A 26,100-nucleotide genomic window follows, 5' to 3' on the forward strand; every position below is an offset into this window, starting at 1 on the left:
CTGGGGATATCTATTTTTATCTCGCTTCCGATCACCGAAGGCGACGAAGAGAGAGGAAGACAAGATGGATAGAAGGGATTATCTTTGGTTCCGGCAAGGTTTTCGGCTTTCCACCATTGCCGTCGCCGTCGCCTTCGCCGTTTCGCTGCAACTGGCGGCGGCCTCCGCGGGGTTCTTCGAGCCGTTCAACGTGAGCTACGACCATAGGGCGCTCCTCATCGGCGGGAAACGTCGGATGCTAATCTCCGCTGGTATTCACTACCCTCGAGCCACTCCAGATGTATGGATCAGACCCAATTCCAGTTTTTGTTCATAACATTCGAGAATTCTCTGATAAATTATGGGGATTTCGTGTGCTTCTTTTCATCACAGATGTATTTTCTGCATATTTTACCTAAAATTTTCTTCTCTCCGACATGAATTCGCACTATGGTTTATCCCAGAAAAATTTGCTTCACGGGAAGGAGAACTACATATAACAACATTGATGAACGTTCTATGCTATTGATACTCCATCTTAGGATCACCAGTGATATGATTATAACTTCCATTTTCCTGACAAAATGGTACAATCGCACTTTCATGGCGATCTTTCAGATGAAAAGAAGCATTTTTAACGTTAGCATTAGAGAGGAAGGAAGGTCCCCATTGGAATATTTATTATTTAATTGAAGCAATGAATTCGTCGAGATCATCCTCAGTATCATGGAGAGTGCAAATGCATTGGCCAACTTTCTGAAGACGCGGCAAATATATTGAGTTTTTCTTCTTTTTTTTTCTTTCTGGTGGAAGTTAGTTCTTCGACTATTCTTACTTCGTCTTCCAAGTCGAATGGTAAGATTTTTTTCTATGCTGCTACGGATCTTTCACTGATATGTTGAAAGGGAAAAAAAGAAACAAAATGCGATGTTAACTTATTAGGTGATCTGTAATCAATAGACATATAGAATTTTTATTCAATTTGTTGCTCTGGCCTCTGCTTCCTTTCCTGTCTATGATATACTTTTCAAGCTTGCGCTTTTATTATCTAGTTACAAACAAGATCTCAATTGCCATCCTAATAGGGTGTCCATCTGGTCTATTGACATGGTTCGTTTCGATGTAAGGCCAGCCATGACAGTTTTTGTATGGCATCTTTCCAGTATGGTATGTGATGAACAGCACAAATGACATCACCCGGCACATAAAAATAAAACAATGGTTAAAAGTCACTAAATATTTGACAACTTTCATTCTCAATGTCATTAAAGTCGCCTTTTTCTTGTATAAATTGCAAGTATGCCCGAATTGTTTGGACTAAAGGCATTGTTGATGTTGTTGTATTCCTATTCTGTCAGATGTGGCCAGGTCTAATTGCAAAGAGCAAGGAGGGTGGCGCTGAAGTGATACAAACATATGTCTTTTGGAATGGGCATGAGCCAATCAGAGGTCAGGTAGCGTACATGTCTTTGGATGCCTTGTTAGAGGTTTTAACTTTTATTTTTTTCCACCATCTTTTTTTTTGTTCCTAACATTTGATACTTTCTATCCAGTACTATTTTGAAGGAAGATATGATCTTGTGAAATTTGCAAAGTTGGTCGCTATGGAAGGGCTATATCTTCATCTTCGTATTGGTCCCTATGTTTGTGCAGAGTGGAATTTTGGGTCTGTCCTTTCATTCTTTTAATTTTTTCTTACATCTTGTCTATCAAAATATTATAATGATATTTTGGTTTATATTGTAGTTTCATGTCTAGTTATTAAGCATATTAACGGGGATTTAGGTAACCATTTTGTTTGATACTTTGCCTATCTTATCACAATTGTTTGGTTTTTTCAGTTTTTTTAGGACATCTGTTCTTTCGATTTTAGGGACTATTTGGCACTTCTCTTGCTGATAAGATTGTGGCAGGCCCTCGTGCCACAACTCTTGAGATAGCGAATTTGATGCATCTCTGTTTAGGACTGGCCTGGGTGAATTTTCTATGCTCTTGCTTCATGGAAGTCCATGACAGTTTGATGCTGTCCAGTTTGTCAGTATTCTTGTGCATATACGTTTGGATCAAAGGTCTTGTATTGGTTTATTAGTTGAATGTTTATTTCATCAAGTTATCACTGGTTGAAGGCAATGCTGAATTTCTTTGTTCCTACTATAATCTAGAGCAGCTAGAAATTCTGTAAACATATGTCTTCTATATATTTTCTATATGTGGCTTATCCTCCCTCACTTCACCTCTCTCCCTCCCTTCCCCTCCCCACTCCATCTACTCTGCCCATTCTTTCATTGATTGTCCAAGAACTTTTACATGATTTTATAACAGAAGAAAATATATGATTATGCATATGGAAGGGTTGGATTATTGGAATCCAAAAGTCTTACAGTTGTGAGTTTCATCTTTGAATAGAACTTGAAAGAAAAAATATAGTGAATCTCACCAATTATTAGGCAAATTGATGACAAAAATCATTTTCAAATAATCAGGGTAATTTATGTCTGATAAGAAGTATTTAGGAAAAAGTTTAATGTATGAGTAGCCAATGATTTATGCAAGATTACTTACTTGCTTGCATCATGTTTTTTTTATACTGTTTTAGATGCCCAGTTGTTAGATCGATGGAAGTTCATCTTCTACGTAACTGTCTTCAGGAAGATCATTTGCTGCCATAGTACATGTAACAGAAAGAGGAAATGGAAAGAATTATTGATGAAGGAATTTTTTTGTTAATAGATATCAGGAGATAGGCTAGCGGAAAGTTACTGTAACTATGTCTTGATAACTTGCACTTATTTTATTAGACTCATGCACTTACTTGATTCATATTTACGAGTGACTCAGCATTCTTACTTAACGATGGTGACCATTTGTTTTTTCTTTTTCTCTTTTCTGTTTATTCTCTTCTCAAATCCTGCAATAGTTTTAGATCTTTATGGAACTATGCTATCTTGTGTATAGGCAGGTCCATGCTTAATATCTCATTTGTTTACTGTGATCCTTTAGTGGAGATGATCTGAATAGTATTACCATACAGTCACAATCTGAACTATTTGCATGTACTTTTTATAGGGGTTTCCCAGTTTGGTTACGTGATATTCCTGATGTGGAATTTCGAACTGACAATGAACCATTCAAGGTACAATAAGATGCTAGTGAATGGTTTTGTGATCGTCCTTCTTCTATATTGCCATCTTTCTTATTGCATGCTGAATTAGACTGTTGTCAATAACTATGTAATTACTCAACATTCCAGTATGCTCGGATATGAGTACTGCTAAAGTAAAGAAGCTTACTAATGTAACTCAAACTGATGGTCTTTTTTATCTTAGTAAAGAAAAGGAAAAAGGAAAACATCGTTGTCTAATAATAGTGACTATTATAGTTTTGTAGATTGTTGTATAAAACAACTGTCAACCTGAAATTGTGGGAACTGTTGTATCATTGTACACGGTAAGGATCAATCTGGATACTTTTTTATTCCACATATTAGTATTACACTATAAGAACCCCGTTTCTGATGACATCCATTTTCTCTCTAGTTAACCATTGTATCAGCATCTCCTGCGTGAATTATCCAACCCTCCAATAGTTGCAACTGATGCAATGAGATTTTATAATGGTACATAAAATTAAAATATGCGAGGTTGTGCATAATGAAGTACGTGGTGGTCTAACATATAAATGAGCGGAGATAACCAACTTATATTATCACCTAAAATCTAATCCATGAATAGAATAATACTTTATATTCATATGATCACCTAACTTACCAAGCCAATGTTTCTCAAAATTTTAATATGTAGATAATTACTACTAACAAAATGTTAATTACCAAAAACATAGTACAGAGAAGCAATAAGTATATTTAAAATCAATGTGAGTCATAATCACCAAACAACCATAAAGGCATAAACTATAGACTGGAGATATATGAACATATCAAATAAGTTTTAGTCATTAAAACAACATTGTAACTAACAGTTATCATCATGGATCCCAAAATCGGTCGATCCAAATCGGGATCGGCTATAACTAATCCTGATCAGACCGGTTTCGACCAATTTCGACCGTATCGGCCAAATTTGGCTGAAAACAACAATATCGGCTGAAATTAATTTTTTAAAGATTTAAGTTGAATCTAAAATGTATTTTTATTTAGCAGATATTAATAATTGATGTCGTCAACTGCTTTCTTTTCAAGCTTTTAGTTACTCTCTATCTCTCACACACACTCTCCTCTCACTCTCACACTTTACTGACTTTATTTGGCGGCCGATCTGGTGGGCCCCTCTAGTGAGTCCACACTTTAGTAAACTTGGATGAGTTTTTTTCTCATTTTTTCCTTCTCACCTACTTTTTAACTTTGCTTTTCTTACTGTTATAGAACAATAGTAAAGAGATATCTCTCTTTTCATGTTGTTCTGCAATAATAATTTACGAGTATAAAAAATTATCTAATTTAAGTTGAAATTCATTATTGTTTTGAGTGAGTTTTTTCTTTAGTTTTTAAAGATCATGTGTGACTAATTTTTATTTCTTATTTTTTTGATATTTTTTATAACTTTTTAGAAATTTTTCTGCATTTTAAATAATATTTAAAATTTTATGTAATAAAAAATAGTCGACTCGATACCAGACAGCGATACGATCGATATAGCCGATATATATTATTTTTTCTAACGGTTGATCCTGATCTCGATACCGAGTTTTGGAACCTTGTTCCACACATAAGCTCATTTATAATTTTACTCTTGATTTGACTAAGTACCCACTTATCTCATTTTACAAAGTTCAAACCAAAAGTTTCTACTCAATTTTAATGCCTAATTTTTCCGCTCAATTTTTTCACCTATCTCTTCTCTCCTACCATCCATATATCTCATTGCGTACTTACAAGTTTGCATTACATACCTATAATTAAGCAATGCATACCTATAAGCAACAATGACCGTGCCAATGACACGTGCCTTGCTGTGCCACCATCAGTACAACACGCCTTGCCACGCCCCATCGTGCTAGTGGCACTCCCTTACGTGCCACTGACATGCATTTGTAATATTTTTAATAAACTTTTTAGGATATTTAAAAATATTTTTAGATCTTTGATATATTAATTTTTAGTTTTTGGTTTAAATATATGTATTAAAACAAAACCTACATTATAATACTTTATTTTAGATTATTTTTGTAAATGACCTATTTTAGAAAAAAATCGGAGGTTATTTGTATTCCTCAGAAACCCCCGCCCACATCACTGTTTAATATTTTTTGATCTAGTATTAGCTAAACTACCTAAGTACTAGGTCTAATGTGAGTAGGATGAGAGGTAGATCTTTGCTTGCTAGGCAAGAGGATAGCAAGTTACAAATTCTATCTCGGTAGAACATGTATTTCTATTACTATGAAATTAATTAATAAAAATGAACTAGTTGATGGTAGGGTTATTATTATTCTTCAAGATAAAGCAACAATTAAATATAAATATTATTCAACACATACTATGATTAAAGATATTTATTAAAACTAATATTAATGATTGAACACTCTATAATATAATTGAATTCATAATATTAATCGATAATTATTTAATAATTAAAATTAATATCTAGTTAAACGTAAAATGATGAGGAGAATCAAAGACTTCATTTGCTGGCACAAGAATAATACGAGAATGTTGCATTAAATACTATCGATATTCTTTAAAATTCATTCATTAATAGTATTGCTCGTTGTAATGTCTCACATATTTTTCATACAAATAGAAATTTTATAATTCCCCTATGATATAATATAGATATTGAACATGCACAGGAATGAATAGTACCAGATATGCACAGATACACCATAAGCATATGCAAATTATTAATATAGAGTATAATAAGGATGTTCTGACTATGGTAGGTGTGATTAATATGATGGTAATTATAATGAACTCATATTATTCTGTGGGTGTACCTCTCCTAATGTTCTGCTACCTACAGACGTAAGTCTTTTGTAAAAATAATACATCTTTGAAAAGATTGTATAACAGGAACGTATGTCTTATCTTTATTATCACTGCCATTAGACTGAGTTGTTATTATCATCATCACCATCACCATTACTATCATCATTGTCATTTTTAGTCTCATTGTCATTAATTTTATCTAAGCATTCTAAATGATTAACTAATCAGTTGATCTGATAATAATTAATAAAAATAAGAAATAAAAAAAAATGGCTTCACATGGCACAATGACCTTCACACGGGCGTGCTGACGGCACCACAGCCGTGCCAGATCGACGCGACTCAGTACGACACATGTGCTGGTTGGCACGCACTCGAGCCGATCTTTATGGGGGTGTGCCATTGGCACACCCCGTGCCAAGTGCCATGCCATTACCAACACAGCCATTCATGCCTATAACTATGCATTACATACCTATAATAAATGAGAATACTTTAATTTAAATTTATATGTCAAATTAAAGGTATTTTAGTCAACTTTCACTTCTTATTTGTACTTACTTTAACTTTATGTCACATAAAATGTAACTATTACACCGCTATTCTAGATTATAACTAAACATTAAAATACCCTACTTAAAACTAGAGGTACAATTTTAGGGATAAGTATCTAGAATAGCTATTCTAGATTTTCTTTTAATCTCAAGGTACACGAGGCCTTAGCTAAGTACCATTGCTTGTTCTGTGTGAATTTCTGTAATCTTTTACTTGGCCTAAATTTTTATCTAATTATTGTTATTTGGATGCTGTGAGGGCATATTTTATGGTATGCTCTTGTTGTACATCTTGAAATTATTCTTGCAGAAAATCTTTTACATGACAAATAGTAGTGACCTTCTGGCCAGTGTTTGAAATTTCAGTTATTCAGAAAGTATTAATACTTATAAGTGGATCAATATTTTAGTGTCTTTTTTTCCTTGTCTTCCTCTCTAGTAAACTTCAAATGCTCGAAGGTTTTCTCTATTCAATAGTTCGAGAAATGAGTTTTCAAAATGCTTGTTCTTTTGCTCCTAGGTTATTTCTTTTCTTAGTAATTATAAGAACAATTTTTTAACCAAAGGTTCTTATGTTAAGAATGCTGTAGTAAATTGCAAAACTCTAGATCTATTAGTATCCTCAGGATTGCAGTTTGGGCTTCTAACGATATATCAAAATTTTGCAGGATGAGATGCAAAGGTTTGTAAGAAAGATTGTAGATATGATGAAAGAGGAAATGCTTTTTTCATGGCAAGGTGGTCCAATCATACTAGCGCAGGTTGCATGACTGTTTGCTTAACACTTGAGCTATAATTTCATTGTTCATTGATTAATTTATGAAAGAAAGCTATAGCTGTTAGTTCCTTTTCTTGACAAGGATATATTCTACTCTAAAATTGTAGGATAAAGTAACCAAGGATTTTATATGAAAATTACAAACCATATTTTCCTTTATACATGCTCAAAGTTCTAATATTTGATCATTCAAATGATGGCGCATAGTATGCAATTGACTAATAGTTTGGATTTTTCCCAATCTAATAATATCAAGGAGCTACAAGTCATGCACGCATACTTCAAAGTTCAAATGTACTACTTCAAGGAGCTAACAATACTATTTCTGCTATTTAGCCCCTCCTTTTTTGTAAACTTGGTGTACATATGTGTGGGATCAACTTGATCCAGCTTATAATGGCAAAGCAAACTACTTCTTATTGGGATTTTGGACACGAGGTGACACATGTCATTTTCATTGATCTATCATCTATATGAACCTTTATATCGTTGCATGCATTTCCCATTTCTTCTCCTCGTAGAAGATGACCTAAACCAACACACTTTGATCATGTATCTTGATAAACATTAGCCCTAGTGATGGTTATATTCTTCTAGCAGGTCTTGACTCTTGACTAGGACTTTCTACAAACTGTTCCAGGCTAAATAGCTGCCTTCCAAGATAGTGTTATCATAAAAGGGGTGTGTGTGTGTTACTTCATATTGGTCAAAAACTGCTGGAGATAGTTGAAGTTTCCTTATCTCCTAAATTTTTTCTCCAAAGTCGAACCAACTGAACCTCTTAAACACACTGAATCTGAACAATGCATAATTGTCTTAAAGTGATAAGAACATATCTGAGGACAAATCGTGAACAAGCCACATCTTTTCTTTGTGTTCTTTGGGTATGCTTGGAGAAGTAATGCAAATTTGGTATTAACTGGAATCATATTCGGCAGATTGAGAATGAATATGGAAATATAGAAGGCCGGTATGGTCAAAGTGGTAAATCATATGTCCAGTGGGCTGCTCAGATGGCACTTGGGCTCGGTGCTGGTGTACCCTGGATCATGTGCAGACAAACTGATGCTCCCGAAACTATGGTAAGTGTCTTTTCGCTACCGTTTCCCCTTTTCTGCTTTGGATAGGATTTCTCTCTTTCCCCATTCATTAGTATCCTACTCAGTATTACAATTCAGAACGTAACCAAGCTTGACTTTTCTTTCTCTATTGTTTGCTTGGTTTATTCTATAGTTTGTTTATGACCAACTAGATATGTGAAATAGCTAACTTCTCTTTTTCTTATTTCTGACAGATTGATTCCTGCAATGCATTCTATTGTGATGGTTTTAAGCCGAACTCTTATAAGAAGCCAATACTTTGGACAGAGGATTGGAATGGATGGTATGTTGATACTTTGCATATTGGTGCACGGTGTCCCAATCTGTGTAACAGTGTTTTTATATATTTTAAATTTTAACACTTCACCCTCACTTTGGGACTTGAGACATTTTAATAAGCTCAAGAAGTGGACTTGATTTAAAATTTCTAATAGGTGTAGTCTTTATATTTTAAATGACAAATAAGCCTGACGGGATTTGAACACAAAACCTCTGCCCTGATACCATGTGAACTAATCATTTTCTCTAAAAGCTATTAAAGAACAACAGTTTTTTTTTTATATATTTCATATTTCAACACTAGCTAAAAATGGAACTATAAATTAACTACCAATCCTTATGAAGTAGGGTATCATAAGAAGTAAGATATTGCCGATCATTGGCACTCCCTCTGGTTCTGGGACCCTTCTTTGTCCAGTCAATGTCTTATCATGTCTCCTTAAAGATATCGTACAAAAACTTCTAGAAGGAACTATTTTTTCACTCTTTTAATAAATAATGTGTAGAAATTTGCAGAATATAGTACTTCTAAAGTTAACTTTGTGAATTACTTGCAATTCTAATAATCCTCCAGGCTTCAGTCATGCCATGCAAATTACGTCAAAAAGGATACAAAGTTAAGATTGTTTCTTCTATTTGTTGGATACTGGATCATTTCAATAAGTTATCTCTCTGCTTTCTTAACAAGTGTAAAAGTGTTAGTGTTGAACTTATTCTGTATGCAATGTGTCACAAGTTCAGATGGATAGACATTTGTTATCTCATTTGATATATGCAATAGTGCAATTGCTCCTATTGGAGCATAGCATGTTTTATTTGAACAAACTTAACATAGTGCCAAATTCTCTTTTAAAGGTTTGCCTCTTGGGGTGGAAGGCTGCCTCATAGACCTGTAAGAGATAATGCATTTGCTGTTGCTCGTTTCTTTCAACGTGGAGGATGCTTTCACAATTATTACATGGTAATATGGCTCTCCAAGTTAAGAATTACTTATTGTAATTTTTCATTGTTTCTACTACAACATATAATTCTATGAGGTTTTTGTGCTTTGGAGAAAATTTTTAGATGTGTGTAGGATGACTTGTATGGTTTGTCAGTTCAGTGTTTGGATTAACTGTGTGTAGATAACCAGTTTACCGAAAAGCTGAAGCTGTTAACTAATGGACTAATAATGTATATCACGCTTTTAACACATCCCTTCACGTGTAGCACCTAATTCGGCATGTGGATAGATGATATGTGCGGCCTATCATATCGCACTGAAATAGTTACTAGAAATTAGGGAATAAAGCAGGATGATGAGATTTGAACCCATAGCCTCCAGAAAAAACTTGCTTTTATACCTTGTTAGATAACCAATTGATCTAAAAGTTTAAGTTATTAGGTATACAATATATATCATAACTTTAACAAAGTATATTTGAGAAATAACATCTCATGCTTCTCAAGTTCCTCAATATACTAGTGTTTAATGTGAAAGCATCAACTGGTGCAAGCAGCATGTTTATCAACACATTCCCCTATCGTGTTTTATTACTAATATTATTTGCACAAGTTTGAAGCTAGAGTCGTGTTTAGAAGTCTCATGTTGCACTCTTGTTTTGGCTTGCATAGTTGCATAAATAGCCAGGAAGATATCTGATTCTTAATTTCTTCTGTAAAGCAGTTAAACCAACAGATAGGCTCCTTTAGAAATTTGAAGATCATTAAATTGGCCTACACTTGGAAGCTCAACTATCAGAACAAGTCTTTATAATCGTTTATTTTTTTTACCTTGAAGAAGACTTCAACTTTATATTTAAGTGGAACTTGCATAAACACTGGTATATATAGCCCCAGTGAATATTGCTGAACCAGTTTAGTACATTACCTCATCAACAACTTAGGAATCAAATGAACTCCATTTTACGTTTGCTTAATTTTTTTCAGAAAAAAAGTTGGGCTATATATCAAATCTTGCCGTGCTGGATAAACTTGAATTTTTTCGGAAAAATGGTTGGGCTATATATCCACTTCACCTTGTCGACAATATTTTCACAACTTGGAGAAACACTTGCCCTGCGGGAGCAGTATTGGCACGTGGCAGGATGGCACCCCTCCTCTTGCCTCATAGCACCGAAAGGCAGTTAATGATGAAGGCCTGAAGGGTGGTTGGAGGAGGTGTTTCTAGCCGGCAGACAGGTGGAGGAGATGATGGTGAAGGGAATTGAGAAGGTGGTAATGGTAATGGTGTCGAGCAAGAGGAGGAAGATGCTCAGCTTAAGCGGATCGTTTCCTAAGTTAGATACACCCTAAGTGGATCCTAACTTTAATCCACTTGAATCATTATAGTCTATGATCTGCTATGGTTCATTCATCTTCTCCACCAAGGCTAGGGCACCACAGTGTGGTGATGACGACAATGACGGCAAAGGCTTTCGACGGGAATAGGCCCCCTCTCTCTTTCTCTCCCTCTCCCAAAACTCTCTCCGCCTTATTTTTTTTTTCCAATTTTTATGCTGTCACGATGCATCAGTACACGTGCCGCCGACACTGCCATCGTTGGATTAAACTTCTTGTCTCCATTCTAAAATCTTTTTCTTTTGTGTCTTGCATATGTTGGACAATCCATTTTAAAGAACTTGCATATTATAAATAATGCACAATTATTTCAAATGATGCAGTTTTTTGGTGGAACAAATTTTGGCCGAACTTCTGGAGGTCCATACCAGATAACTAGTTATGATTATGATGCCCCTATTGATGAATATGGTATGTAAAATCTTCAATTTGAACATGCATATACCTTTCTAGTAGCTAATCTAAAAGCATTTAATATCACTTGTCTATCAGGTCTCTTATCACAGCCTAAGTGGGGGCATTTAAAGGATTTACATGCAGCTATAAAACTATGTGAGCCAGCTCTTACTGTTGTTGATGATGGACCACAATATGTAAAATTGGGACCAATGCAAGAGGTTAGCAATGGATATCTGCATATCTTTTTTTTCTCTAGCTGCTGTGCTGTTCTTGCTAATTAATGGTTACAAATTGACATTTATACTCTGTGATTTGGCTTCTTTATTCCTTTCTAGATCGATGCGTGATCTGTCAAAATTATTCTCTTGAATAGTTAGTCAGAATAGTCTGACAATAAGGTCATATATATATATATATACATACATCGGGAAGGAAAGGAAAGTTAAATCCATAGTTTCATCTTATTCAGTCACTGCAATCACTTGTGTGGTCATATTTTTGTACATCTTGATAATCATGCCATTGAAAAAACATTTATCAGGTTATCTATATCAAGTGATCAACCATGGCAAATTATGGTGCTCGTAGTCTTGTAGATGGTGGCCTGTCCATATCAATTGGTAGATTTTTGCAGAGATATATCTACTGTTATTATTTATTTCTTAATGTTTCCTGACAAGAAGAAAGTTTTGACTAATATGAACAAGTACAATCCCTTTAGGTTTCTGAATGGGCTCTGATGACCAGGCATATGGCCAGATGGTTTGCATATTGCATGTTTGATTTTCGGAGTTAATTTTATCATCTTTCTTAGTCCAACTTTATTTATTCATTACATTTGAAACGTGCAATATGCGACAGCTTAATTTTGGGATCTTTCAGTTTATTATTTCAGAAGCTAACTTGTCACTGCAAACAATTTCTTATTAGTTTTCAATCTAGTATTAGGTTGTTTAGGAAAGTGTTCACTTTGTTTCTAATACCAGAACAGACTGGAAAGATTAGTTGTTCTCTTCCTGTTCTTTGGTTGGTGAAATCAAGAAATCCTCCTTTTCTTTCAGTCCTTTTTGCCTTTATTCCTCTTCGGTCAGTCTGATTTATTGTTCTCCCTCCCTTTTGGCACTTGGCAGTAGGATAAGAATTACCCAGCCATCCTAGCAGACTATTTATGATAGTTACAATTTGCTTCACTTGCTATTTGTAATTATATAGTACCGAAAAAAAGAATGTCTGCTATTTTCACTGTTTTAAAATATTTTTAACTATTCTTTGATTAATCTATCTGTAGTTGCTTACCTTTTCATTGCGTGCAGGCACATATATATGCTAGTCACAAGGTAGATACAAGTAAAAGCCTTCCAGATAATGTGAGCATTTGCTCAGCATTTCTTGCGAACATAGATGAACATAAATCAGTTTCAGTCGCAATATTTGGCAAAGTTTATAATCTACCACCATGGTCTGTGAGCATATTACCAGATTGTAGAAATGTCGCTTTTAACACTGCCAAGGTAAAATTAAGTGTAATTTTTTTATATAGCATTTCTTTGAATGTACAAACTTTTTTCTGAATCAGAGTTCAACCATTTCAAGAGTTCTATTACTTCTATGCATGCCAAATTCGAAGGTAATCTAAGAAAAGCAAATTGGATAATAATCATGAATTTGAAATAAAATGAAAAGAAAATTAATCCAATAAAAATACCCAATGCAAGATATAAAGATTAAATCTGGACTTACTTTTTACAAAATACCAATAACATTTTAGGATTATTGAACTATCGAAAGATACATGGTTTTGACTTTTTTTTGAAGGAAAGCTTGTCATTCTCATTTAGAGTTGAGTTAATTACTTAATTTTCTTATGTTTTTTTAGCATGTCGCTAGATAAAGTTACAAGTGACATGGTGATCTATATTCTATAATATGTCACTTTCTGCTTAATCAGAGTTACATTTCACTAGTTCTGTCAAATATGCATATGGGATTCACGCTGTCAAATGAGCTCCTATTGGACCTACTCAACATGTTATACCAATTAGCAAATAGAATATGGGATTGAAATCCATATCTATCATACATAAAACTGAATTTGAGCTGCCATTGGATTGGATAATCTAGACCATGGTATAACCTGTCAACGCTAATTGATCTCATATCCGCATTTAAGCCCCATTTTGAATACCCATCTGATAGGTTGAAAACATGAAGGCATCTTCTGCAGACTGTAATCAACCCATGCCATATTGACAGCAATATTTCCTTGCTGTTAGCATGGGTGTGTTGGTCAATGCTGGCACAGCATGCCTTGCCGACCTTGTATTTTTTTATCTTGCTGTTGGAATCGCAGAGAGCATGCTGGTCGGCATGGCAATCCATGATCGACAATTGATATGAGTCTATAGGAGTTACGACAACTTGATTCTAGGACTTGTAATGTTCAATCATGCTAGCACACACAGCCAGCCAATATGACCAGCATGCCCTCATATTCTGTCTCTTTTGGGACACCGATGTGAAAACTTTCTTGTCATTTCCTTAGTGTCACACTCTTCGTTGATTCAAGGGTTCATGCTTTCTGTCATAGTCTCATCAATAACAGTGATCTATAATATACTATCTATTTGAAAGAAATAATCATAATTATCCAATCCTTCGTGCAAAACAATATTGGAGTTGCCTCGATCCAATCTGAAGAGTCTCTTGGAGAGTTGTCTTATCTAATAGAATAGAAAATAAAGAAAGTTTATTCATGAGATTTTGTGGAGATTGAAATTCTCCTTCTTTAATAAGAAATTCTATACATTTCTTCTTTAAACAAGCCTTTAGTATCCAATTATTTGGGGTCTGCTAAGAGAATACTTAAATGAACATTATTTTGAATCTTGAAAGCTCAATATGGTACAAAACAAGGATTGTCGTGCCCGTGCCAGTGCAGTACCGGCACATGGCACAAGGAGTACACATGACACCCCGCCTCTCAGGCTCTCACCTCCTAATAGTGGCCTGTCGCTGCAAACTGGCCAGAGGAGATGAGTAATGTTGGAGAGCGTCGTGCGAAGCCATCGCTCTCCTCTCTCCTCATTGAGTGCCCTAGCCGGATCTGCTCTTGTCATATAAAGTGAAAGCAGGAGATTGTCTGAACCTTAAGGGATTAAAAATACTTGGTTTTCACCAAGGTTGCTAATTAGAAATATCACGGAATTGAACCACTCTCATCAAGTTGTCAGATATTTCATCAGTATTATATGTGAGATCATTAGATCATAGAATTAAAGTTAATTAGATAGACTAGAAACTATTAGTTGTTATATCTGCCATTATCTTTTTGTAAAAGAGTTATATAATGTGTGCAATTATACTGATGTGGCACTACTTGTAATATATGACACTAGGGTAGCATTTCTTTGAGACTTTCTGTCATTGCTAAATATTGGACAAATGGTTCTTCATAAGTATAAATATCAACTACACATTTATTCTATATCTTTCTCTTGAATGCCTTTACTCCATGTTCTTCTCTTGCTAGGTTGGGGCGCAGGTTTCAATAAAAACAGTAGAATCTGGATCCCCCAGTTTTTCAAATGCATCAGAACCTGGTCATTTACTACTACATGAGAAAAAGTTCCATCTAAATACTTGGTTGACTCTCAGAGAGCCAGTTGGTACTTGGGCTGATAATAGCTTTACAGCTCAAGGCATATTAGAGCATTTAAATGTGACAAAGGACACTTCTGACTATTTGTGGTATATTACCAGGTAAATCATTATCTAGTTTCTCTTCTATGCCAGCTAGGAAAAGGAATTGTCTTGCAAATTACTTTAACATACATATGTTTGACATGAGACACTCAGATCTCAAAAATAGGCTCCCCTTTCCAGCTCTTGTTCTATCCTGCTGCATTCTCCAGATCCTAGATAAATGCTGACAAATGTTTATTACCAAACATTGTTATGTAAATGTGTGCCACTCAATTAGCCCATACTATTTCTAATGTGATAAAATTTTCATTCTTTGGCATTTAAAGCCTTTGGTTCCTTACCTGAAGCCCTATTTGCATGATCATTGACAGTTGTAGCTCAGTCCTTTTTCATCTTCATAGGTTGAATATATTTGCAATTGTTAGTAAAGAAAGATCGATGTCTGGCAGCTACTTAAGCCATCTTTGATTGTATACAAGTCGGGTTAAGACCTTTTGTATTAACAAGGAGAGAAGAGAGGCTCGCGAAAAATAAACAATATCCCTCTTTCTGTTACTACTTTCTTCATTAGCTGCCTGATCAACTGAACTTGAAGATCTAACACAGAAGTTCCATAATATGAAAATGATGCTCCTTCTAGTCATAATGACTGATTTAGAGCTCTTAAGAAAAATTGGTTGGAACATCTTTTTGAGGTACAACTACTTCTTGAGTGGCAGGTAACATTCTTTGAATTGGGCCACCTGCAATTCTCATGGACACATTTTGTTATGAGAAATCTTTCCTCGATTGTGACTGCCTCAGTATACACAAGTATTAGGTCGAGATTGTTTTCCAAGGTGACATAAGTAGTATACCTTCTCAACCTGTAGCAATATCCATCTGTTATCTCATTTGTCATGCAAGTCAAAATTTCGTACTATTAGCACATACATATATAGAATGTTGATGTTGATATGAAGGATCACACTATTAAAATTCTCTCTTATTGTTCACTGCATATATTATTCCCACCAGTAGATGTTCTCATTGAGTATTGACTGATAGCCACCTAACTCTGGATTCAATTCAGCATTGATATTTCTGATGAGGATATCGCATTTTGGGAAGGAAAAGGTGCCCTTCCACTGCTAACAATTAACAAAACACGTGATGTGGCTCGCGTTTTCGTAAATGGTGACCTTTCAGGTACAACATATGGCATGCTACCTTCCAATCTGCTACTTTTATTTAAAAATGCTGTGTACTGCAATTAGGCTTATAATGTTGCTTGTCATATTTCTAGTTTTTTCCATTGCCTCTTACGATATTATTTGTTAAACTGAAGGTAGTAAAGTTGGTAAATGGGTCCCAGTGGAGCAGCCTGTCCAATTGGTTCAGGGATATAATGAACTGGCTTTATTATCGGAGACTGTGGGCTTGCAGGTATTCTAAGTTTGGTTCAAATTAAAATTCCCTTTAATGTATTTTTCTCTGTACAAACATGAATTTCTCTTGAGTTACACATATACTTGCCATCCTGAAGATCCATAAAAGAATTTGTATTTAAGGGAAAGGGCTAATAGTAGGCTAAAAAAGAAGTAAGCAATATGCTGGAACTTAATTCAGATCCACTTTTTCCCTTCAAATATAGATTTTTTGGTTCTACTCATGGATGCCCGTGCCATAGGCACGTGTCACGGCACTTGCTGACCGTTGCTCGCCGAAAAGATGAGGGAGACTACTCACCTTCACTCTTCGCTGCTTGCCACGACACTTGTTGGCCGTCGCTCGCCGAAAAGATGAGGGAGACTACTCACCTTCACCCTTCGCCGCTCGCCATTAGCCGTCGACTAGCCGTCGCTGCTCCCCATTGACCTCATAGTCGTTGTTCGCCAACCACTGTCTCGTCAACCCCGAGCTCGAGCTGCCAATCGCACACCACAGGATGCCCTATTAGATTGAAGAGGAAGGAGTGGCTGGTCGGGTTGGATTGGGTGAAATAAAACTTAAGTTGCGGATCCGTAGCGTGCGATTGGCGGCTCTAGCTTGGGGGTGACAAGACAGCAGTTAGCGAATGACGACGATGAAGTCGGCGGGGAGTGGCATTGGCTGGTCGACGGCGAGCGGCCAGCGGCCAGCATGACCATCGTTGGGTTTACTTATATCTTGATTTACTTAATGACACTGGCATCTCCTTCCTCCTTTAGCCCTTTAGTTAGGTACATTTTTCTTTTATACGAAGGTCATCTTCAATTGATGCCTCATTCAATCTTTGGACTCCGTTTATGGATCATGTTGGAAAATGCTTTTCTTCATTCTCCTACTCTAGGATATTTCGTTTCCCCAGGGAACCTTAATCTTATAAAGCCATGTGGCAACTATTAAGCTTTGCAAAGGAAGATCCTTGGGTGGGAAGAGCTGTCTCTCATCACTAAAAGGTTTATTGATGAAGACGTTTAGGAAAGCAAGCTCCATACCAAGCTAGAAGCTATATGATTTTAGGATTCTAGTTGAACTTTCCCCTTGGATACTATATCAGCAACATTCAGATTACTCTCTAATTTATTATATATGGCATGTCTAAATCTACAGATCATATAATTTAGCACCTCATTTACAAGCATATTTGTCAAGCATTGCCTTCTTATAAGCATCCTCCTTCTGAAATGAATAAAGTGCAATTTATTTCTGCAAATAATCTGTTCGAAAGAGGAGACTATTTGCAAATATATACACAAATAGAAATAAAGAGGATTTTGTTTTTCTGTCCAATTCCAAGTGCACCAGTGTGCTAGCTGCTTTTTTTTTTGCTTACAACTATAGCTGCCCATGTATGAAATGATTGGCCTCTTTGATTATATTAGTCATTGTAAGTTATTGTGTAGGTGTGATGAACTTCCTAGTGTAATGTACTTATAAATATTAGAAAAGTCCTGCATCTAGAAATGTAATATAATTTCAAATACCTGCTTATAGAAATGCATGTAAAAACATAATTGCCATAATTTGACTTCCATGCACTCGAAGCTGCGAAATGTTCTATGCTATATTCAGATTCTGCAACTGAATCAGGTTGAAGGGAAAATGATACTTTCGAAAACATGCTATAGATTTTCTGCTCAAACTTGCAATTTTTGTTTCTCTTATTATCAACAGAAAGGAATTGGGTGCAAGTGGTATCCGTATCTCCTAAAATGTGCTACAATTCTATGTTCAGACTTTGACTAACTGACTGATACCTAGGATCATTCAGTAAAATTTTCTTCCAAAATCATTTCCAAACTTTTAACAGTGTCCTACTTGTAGTTGATATCCATCGTATATAGAATTTCTGATTATTTATTTGTAAAAAAAAGAATTTTTGATTATTTTACTTTGTTAGAATATTTGCACAATAGATGACGGAGGTATAGTCACATAATTAATCTTTTGTATCAAAGGCCTCTATTGATATGTATGCTATTTGATGAGAATATGTTAATTTAAACTTTGTTTTATGTGGCGTATGGTAGAAAAGCTTCCAGCTCTGTGATACTTTCTAGTCCCTTTAGAAGTTTTATGATCTTTGAGGAAGCTAAAATAATCTTTCTACTCTCTCTCCCTCGTAGAACTATGGTGCTTTCCTTGAGAAGGATGGAGCTGGATTTAGAGGTCAAATAAAGCTGACTGGCCTTAAAGATGGGGAGATTGACCTCTCTGATTCTCTGTGGACATATCAGGTATATTTTAAACCATAAAACTTGTGAGTAATTAATACCTGTTATTTTGCTTTAAAAGGTTTATTTCCAAAATTTCTGTCAGAACGTGGTGAAACTGGATGTTTTTAGTGTCTTTTCTGATGTTCATAATGTAGCATATTACCCATGATGTCCATCTTGTTCTTGGCTGATGATATGTTGTAATACAAGAAAATGGGTGATAAGCACTTAAATACAACTTTACATGAAAGTATTGGGATACTAAGGTGCTTAGAATCAAGCAGGTTTATGCTGAGAGTATAGGAATGTATCTCTCACCTAAGCTATGCTACAAAGTAAAGAAAATGCTCTCTAGTGGTCATATATGTATAGAAAGAGAGATTGAACTAATATTACTAAGCCAAAGTAGGGATGGAGAAATTGGAAAACTGCTTCTGTTTCAGCTCTTCATATAAAGAGATTTATGCTAGATGGCTTTTAGACTGACTAACCTTTGTTGTAAAAAGGTATTCAATCAGAGACAAGTCAGCTAGAAGAGAATGTTGTCCTCCTCCGGTTTAGGGTTTTAAATTTTAGGGCTTTAGAGTTTAGGGCTTTAGAGTTTAGGGCTTAGGGTTTCGAGAGATTTTTACTAGATGGCTTTTAGACCAACTAAGATTTGTTGTGAAAAGGTAACTCAAATAGAGGTAAGTCAGCTAGAAGAAAACTTGTTAAAGAAGTGTAGAAAGGAGTGCACCTGTAGCAAGTTAATACCGGTCGAAATTGAGGGTGAATAAGGAGAAATTTGTAAGTTGGTTTTGCCTCCATGGAGACCACCTAGTAACATTTAATGAGCATAGACTCGGTTCAATTAAAGACCATCTGTTGGGAGAAGAGACAGGTGAAAGACTGTCAGTACTAGCATGGGTTAATCATTCCTAGTTAAATGGAGGGACATTGCCCCTGAATGACCAAAACATGTAGCTGGTCCTAGTTAATTGTGATATGAGACTTTACTGTTGCTAATTTTCTTCTTTCACATATTTCATTTAAATTCATTGTTGGCTTTGGCTACTCAGGCTTCCTATTATTTGGTCATTGACCATGTTCTTGCATCATGATTTCCAATGAATAGGATTAATGGAAATTGAAATGAATGCTATGTCAAAATGTTCAAGAGCATTTTCAGCAAAGCCACGTTGATATTCATGCTATACTGTGTTGCAAGATTGGAGTACTAGAAGCTTGTGGAATTAACTTTCATTAGTTCTAACTCCCACCTTCCATGATCCTTGTATATAAAGAGATCTTTTGGTGGGATAAACTTAGTTGTATGAAATGAAATCTTAATTCTTATTAGTGAAGAGAACAATAATGTAAGTCCCGAGTGTGAAACTCAACATTAAGAATGATGCTTGATAATTGCTTAGTATCCGCCAAGATGATGGAGGGAAGCCTCAAAAAAGATATGCAAACTTCAATCCGTTGATCCACGAAGGAATATTAGAAGGAAGAAGATGAAATATACTTTAATCGGTTGATTTGAGAACAATACTGGAAGGAAAAAGAAAAAATAAACTTAAATCAATGGATTCGAGAATGATATCGGAAGGAAGAAGATAAACCAAAGTTCAATTAGTTGATTGGAGAATGATATTAGAATGGAGAAGAAAAAATAAACTTCAATCTGTTGATTGGAGAACAAATACTAGATCAAAAGTATCCACTTTTAGGAAACACAAAAGTCGAAAATTGAGAAAATCTCTTGAAATTTTATTGATAATAAAATGAACTACATCGACCACAGACCTACAGTACTACGTACACAGACACATAATCATGGTAGTGCAGACGAAGTATCGGCACTCAGCACGATTCATTTTTTGCTTTATACTTTAAAACTAATTTAGGGTGTACAAATATTTGTATGGGTCTTTCTACATAGATCTAGTATTTTTGTGCTAGATTTATGAAAAATACTCTTTAGAATGTAAGAATCAAAAAAGAAAATTCAATTTTCCCCAAATCTTAAAATATTTAAAATTAATATGTCAAATTCATTCTAATTAGGTCAAAATTGATATAGGGATTAACTATATTCAACTAGGTTCTGATTTTAATTATTGAACTATTGTTAATAAATGAATATATTCAATCATATTAAGTATTGAATCATATTTCTATTTGACTATTACTATATCTTTAATAAAATAGGTTATTTACAACATTATCTAAGACTAAAGACTCTGATGTAGGTTTTAATACGTATATTCAAAATATAAACATGTATAAAGACCATAAAAAGTATATTAGAAGCATGCCAAAGGTGTGCCTCTGGCACGTAGGGACATGTTGGTCCGCACATGCCATGCCAACTGGGTATCGACATGGTGCGGCCATCCTTGTATATATATATTTACACACACACACACACACACACACACATATATATATATATATATATATATATAGAGAGAGAGAGAGAGAGAGAGTAATATGAGTTGAATTTTGGTAAAAAATTTCCCTAAATTTTAGAAATTTTAATATTAATATGTCAAATTCATTCAAATTGGGTCCAAATTGATATAGACATATTAGATTAACTACATCCAACTAGGTTTTGATTTTAATTATTGAACTATTGTTAATGAATGAAGGGATTCAATCATATTATATATTGAATCATAATCTACTTGACTATTGCTATATGTTTTATTAAATAGGTTATTTGCAACATTATCTAAGATTAAAGAATCTGATGTAGGTTTTAATACGTATATTCAAAATAAAAACATATATAAAGACCCTAAAAGTTATATTAGAAATGTGCCAAAAGCGTGCCGTGCTGAGACTGGGTATCGGCATGGTGCGGCCATCCTCGTGTATATATATATATATATATATATATATATATATAGAAAGAGAGACTAATATGAGACTCAAAACCCTATTATGACAAAAGTGCACTTTTTTTAAATGGAAAGTTTTCGATGTGGACTCAAAGACACCTACCTTAACTTGACCCAAACAAACTGGAACAAACAATAATAGAATTTCGAGTTTTGCATGATAAAGATATAAGCAAAATAAAACTTTTCTAAAATGGCAAAAAATTGCTAATTTTGATTACAAAAAGATGGATTTTAACCTCATAATATTTGGTTGAGATGAAGAGAATCGCTTCCCTTGGAATACTAAATCATAGCCTCCTTTCCTATTCAAAATCTAATTTTTTTTTCCTTTCAAGTACTGATATCTTATCAAGATATATTTTTGTGCCCTTTTTAGAGGGTAGTAAATAAAATTTTAATCATGGATTTTTTAAATAGATCTATTTACTCTTTTTGTTAACTTACCAATTGTTCTAAAAGCTTAAGTTGTTAGATAATAATGATTTTTATGTTTTATATTCTACCACTACCCTCACATATGTGCTTGAGATATTTGATATGCCCAAGAAGTAGAATTGACTTAAATGGGTGGAGCTTTTATATCTTAAGGAAATATAAGCATGATAGGATTTAATCCCGTGATCTCTTATTCTGATATCATGTTAACACACCAACTATAATAAGAGCTTAAATTGTTAGAGAACGTTTTGATTTTTATATTTTATATTCTAACACCTCCATCATCATAGGGCCTTCACTACAGAAGATGATTCAAGATTTGCATTGTAAAATCTAACCGTGATAAAGCTTTGTCATGTAAAAAAGTAGGTTTAAATTTTGAATTTTTGAGTTAATTCTTGTGAGAAGGAAAAGAAAGAAGGAAAGTAAGGATGGGCCCGCCGATCCCTACTTGGCATGCCCTCGGCACTTGTCTACATGTGCCATTAGCATGCATTGGCACATTTTAAAAAAAAATTTAGAATATTTAGAGATGTTTTTATTGTCTTTGGCATGACAATCTTAGTTTTTCGGTTGAATATATGTATCAAAGCCTATATTAGAGTCTTTCATCCTTGGATAATATTGTAAATGACATATTTTATTAAAAATATAGTAACAGTCAACTAGACATATGATTCAATATATAATATAATTGAATACATTCATTAACTGACAACAGTTTAATAACTAAACTCAAAACATAGTTGAACGTAGTTAATCTAATATGCACCTATATCAATTTTGACTCAATTTGAATGAATTTAGCATATTAATTTTGAATTTTTTGAAATTTGGGAAAATTTTGGGAAATATAAATATGCTGAAATTTTAGCTAAAGATTATAATATTTGGGTTAAAATTAACTTATATGGAGTTAATCTAACATGTTTCTATACTAATTTGACTCAATTTAAATGAAGTTGACATATTAATTTCAGATTTTTTAAAATTTGGGAAAGATTTTGGGGGAAATAAAAATTTTCTTTTGATTCCTACATTTTAAAGAGTAATTTTCTGTTCTTGATCTATGTGGAAATTAGAAAGACCTTTACAAATAATTGATTTAGCAAAATTAAGCTACATCTATCATTTGTACGCCCCAAATTAGTTTTTATAGTATAAAAGTTAAAATTTGAAAACCTGCGCCCACTGTGATGGCCATCCTTAAAAGAAACTCATTTGTTTGAAGAAAATTTCTGCTCCTTACGTAATCTGTTCTTCACATCCAAGAGAATTTCATTTGAAGAAAATTTCTGCTCCTTAGGTAATCTGTTCTTCACATCGAAGAGAATTTCATCTGAAATCATGAATGTTCCAGATATAGAACACACCCTTCATAAATTACTGTCAGGGCAAATTGATAAGAAATCCACTGGTGAGATTGTGTCTACTCTCTAGTGTATGCAATAGTATTCAGGAGACATTTACATGCTTTTCACCAGTGTAGTCCTATCTTTTTGCTAATTGATGTATTGAATCAGCATGTTGAGCTCAATTTATTGTCTCGGATATATTAGCTGCTAAATGATTATGCTTAGTGTAACAGATGTACCCTTCCACAGTAATTATTTCATTTCCTTTTTAATTAAAATAACATTTTTGGAATAATCAGATAGTGCATAATCTTCTTTTCCGTTATATAGGTAGGGTTGAAAGGGGAGTCTTCTAAGCTATATGATCCAGAGGAACAGGAAAATGCAGATTGGACTGAATTGCAGGTTGATAATGTGCAATCTGCCTTTACATGGTACAAGGTAAGCTAAATATATAGCTGCACTGGGTCGCCATAAATTTTGTATGAGTAACAATAGCTTGCTAAGTTTAGTTTAAGCATAACTTCTTTTCCCTCTTGTACCTGTTTGATTATTTACATTAATTTGGGATTGTCGCATCAAGATTACATTGATGCACAATATAACATACTTCACTAGTTTGACATATCATAATCATGTTTTGTAATTTGTAATAATGTACTGATACCGTTATCTCTTTTGATTTACATACATGATAGCATTATGTCATCATTTTATTCTTATGATATCTGAATCAGGCTTTCTTTTAGTTCATCTGGTGCTTTGGGAGCAGGCAGAGACTTTCCTAGAAGCTCTTTTATTGTGTTCTTTTTGGAACAGCTACATGCTTCAGATGAAATATAGTAATAATACATGCAGTCCATTTGAAAACTGGAAACCTCTCTATCTCCTAGGTTTAGTATGATAGCTGATCTTCTAATAGTTATATATTTAAACTTTTGTTTTCAGCTTTCTCAAAGGTTTGCTTCAATCTTAAGTTTCTTTTTATATCTTCGTACTCATTTCTGAAAGATATTTTCTATTTAATTGTTTCTTACTTGTCTCATGGCTAGGTTGTTTCTTGCAGACTCTCTTTGATGCCCCTGAAGGTAATGACCCTGTTGCTCTTTATCTGGGCAGCATGGGGAAGGGCCAAGCATGGGTGAATGGTCATGGAATTGGACGTTACTGGTCATTAGTAGCCCCAGAAACTGGATGCTCCAAATCTTGTAACTACCCCGGCACTTATAATGAAAACAAGTGCACAACAAATTGTGGACTGCCTACTCAAAGCTGGTAAATTTGGTTAAGGGAAATTCATCTGAGGAAGTAGAAATATTAAGGCAAATTTTTATCCTCTTATCTTATTGCAGGTTATCTTGAAGGCTTTTAACATTTACTAAACTTAATTATGAAGAGAGATTTCAGTGAAAAATATATATTGTTCTGTTAGCTCAACAGCACAAGGATGATCTCAAAATCAATTCACTGGTGAATTGGTGATAAGTTTTGCAGCTATTGAGAATTAATAGGAACAATAGGCATACTTCTCAAGTTTTCTAGAATCATTTGAATGACGTAGGGTAATAGTTTTCTGATTCTGTAAAACAACAAATTTTAAACAAATTTTCTTCATTATTTCTAATGGTTTACCATTCCTAGCCTCAGAATGAAATATTAATGTGAATCTTGCTAACTGTTATCTAACAGTTTTAACTTGGTATCTTGCTCATCATCAATTCCAAATGTTTTTCCAAGAGAGCATATGTAGATGGCAAACAATCTTTAAGTTTCTGGTTATATTGCCAAACTATCTTCTAAAGTATATATTGCAAAAACTTAACTGTTCTATAATAACAGGTACCATATTCCAAGAGCGTGGTTACAAGAATCAGACAACCTGCTTGTAATCTTTGAAGAAACAGGGGGGGACCCATTGAAGATATCATTGATGGTGCACTCTACAAAAACAATCTGCGGGACAGTGTCAGAAACCTACTATCCTCCTCTCTCTGCCTGGTCCAATGCAGATTTTATCAATGATATCTCGATCAATGATATAGCACCAGAAATGCACTTACGTTGCGATGATGGGCATATTATTTCGAGTGTAACATTTGCAAGCTATGGAAATCCATCTGGAAGTTGCCAAAAGTTCTCTGAAGGCAAATGTCATGCACCGAGTTCATTATCCGTTGTGTCAGAGGTAGGGAATAGCATGTATCCAGTTTTGCTTTACATTTTCCTGTCCTCCTGGTACTTGTACTTGACTACAGTTTTCCTTTCCCTTAGGCATGTGAGGGAAAAAATAATTGCACGATAGCTGTCTCAAATGCAAAATTTGGTGATCCATGTCGTGGCACCATCAAGACCTTAGCAGTTGAAGCAGAGTGCTCACCGTTGTTAGATGCCAAGAAGCTTATTAACGTGATCTAGTCATGATAATAGAAAAGTTTAGTGGAGGGTGCACCTGTCCTACCACAGCAATCATGTTCATTAAGCTGAACATTTGCAGGTTGGCATTTCCATCCTCTATCGACCATATTGTAAATGAACTTATTGCCATCCAACTCTGGAGTAAGAAATGCTGGAACTCGTCTTCTGTTCACCATACTTGTGTTTTTTTTAACCACCAGACAGTGGAGTAATGCAAATATATCACAGCCTCAAAATTGCAGAAAA

At 34.6% G+C, this 26,100-nt stretch overlaps 1 protein-coding gene across 4 annotated transcripts; it reads left to right on the plus strand.

Moving 5' to 3' along the window:
- Positions 1-26,100, plus strand: LOC140797534 (beta-galactosidase 15). 4 transcript variants are annotated; one of them, XR_012110679.1, is made up of 19 exons: positions 1-280; positions 1,338-1,433; positions 1,533-1,645; positions 3,046-3,112; positions 7,146-7,238; positions 8,194-8,337; positions 8,550-8,638; positions 9,490-9,595; positions 11,298-11,385; positions 11,467-11,591; positions 12,687-12,884; positions 14,903-15,132; positions 16,148-16,263; positions 16,403-16,500; positions 18,666-18,776; positions 23,770-23,880; positions 24,506-24,761; positions 25,279-25,624; positions 25,711-26,100. XR_012110679.1 is itself a non-coding variant. In XM_073151074.1 (19 exons), the coding sequence occupies exons 1-19, from the start codon at positions 65-67 to the stop codon at positions 25,852-25,854; spliced, it is 2,700 nt and encodes an 899-aa protein (XP_073007175.1). In that variant the 5' UTR covers positions 1-64; the 3' UTR covers positions 25,855-26,100. The 4 variants fall into 4 exon arrangements, 3 of the variants coding, with proteins under 3 accessions (XP_073007175.1, XP_073007176.1, XP_073007177.1); XM_073151074.1 differs by having other exon boundaries at positions 24,506-24,714; XM_073151075.1 differs by having other exon boundaries at positions 46-251; positions 24,506-24,714.

Source organism: Typha latifolia, chromosome 11 (genome assembly GCF_019914945.1).
Source record: "Typha latifolia isolate L0001 chromosome 11, TyphaL0001v2, whole genome shotgun sequence".
Lineage (NCBI taxonomy): Eukaryota > Viridiplantae > Streptophyta > Magnoliopsida > Poales > Typhaceae > Typha > Typha latifolia.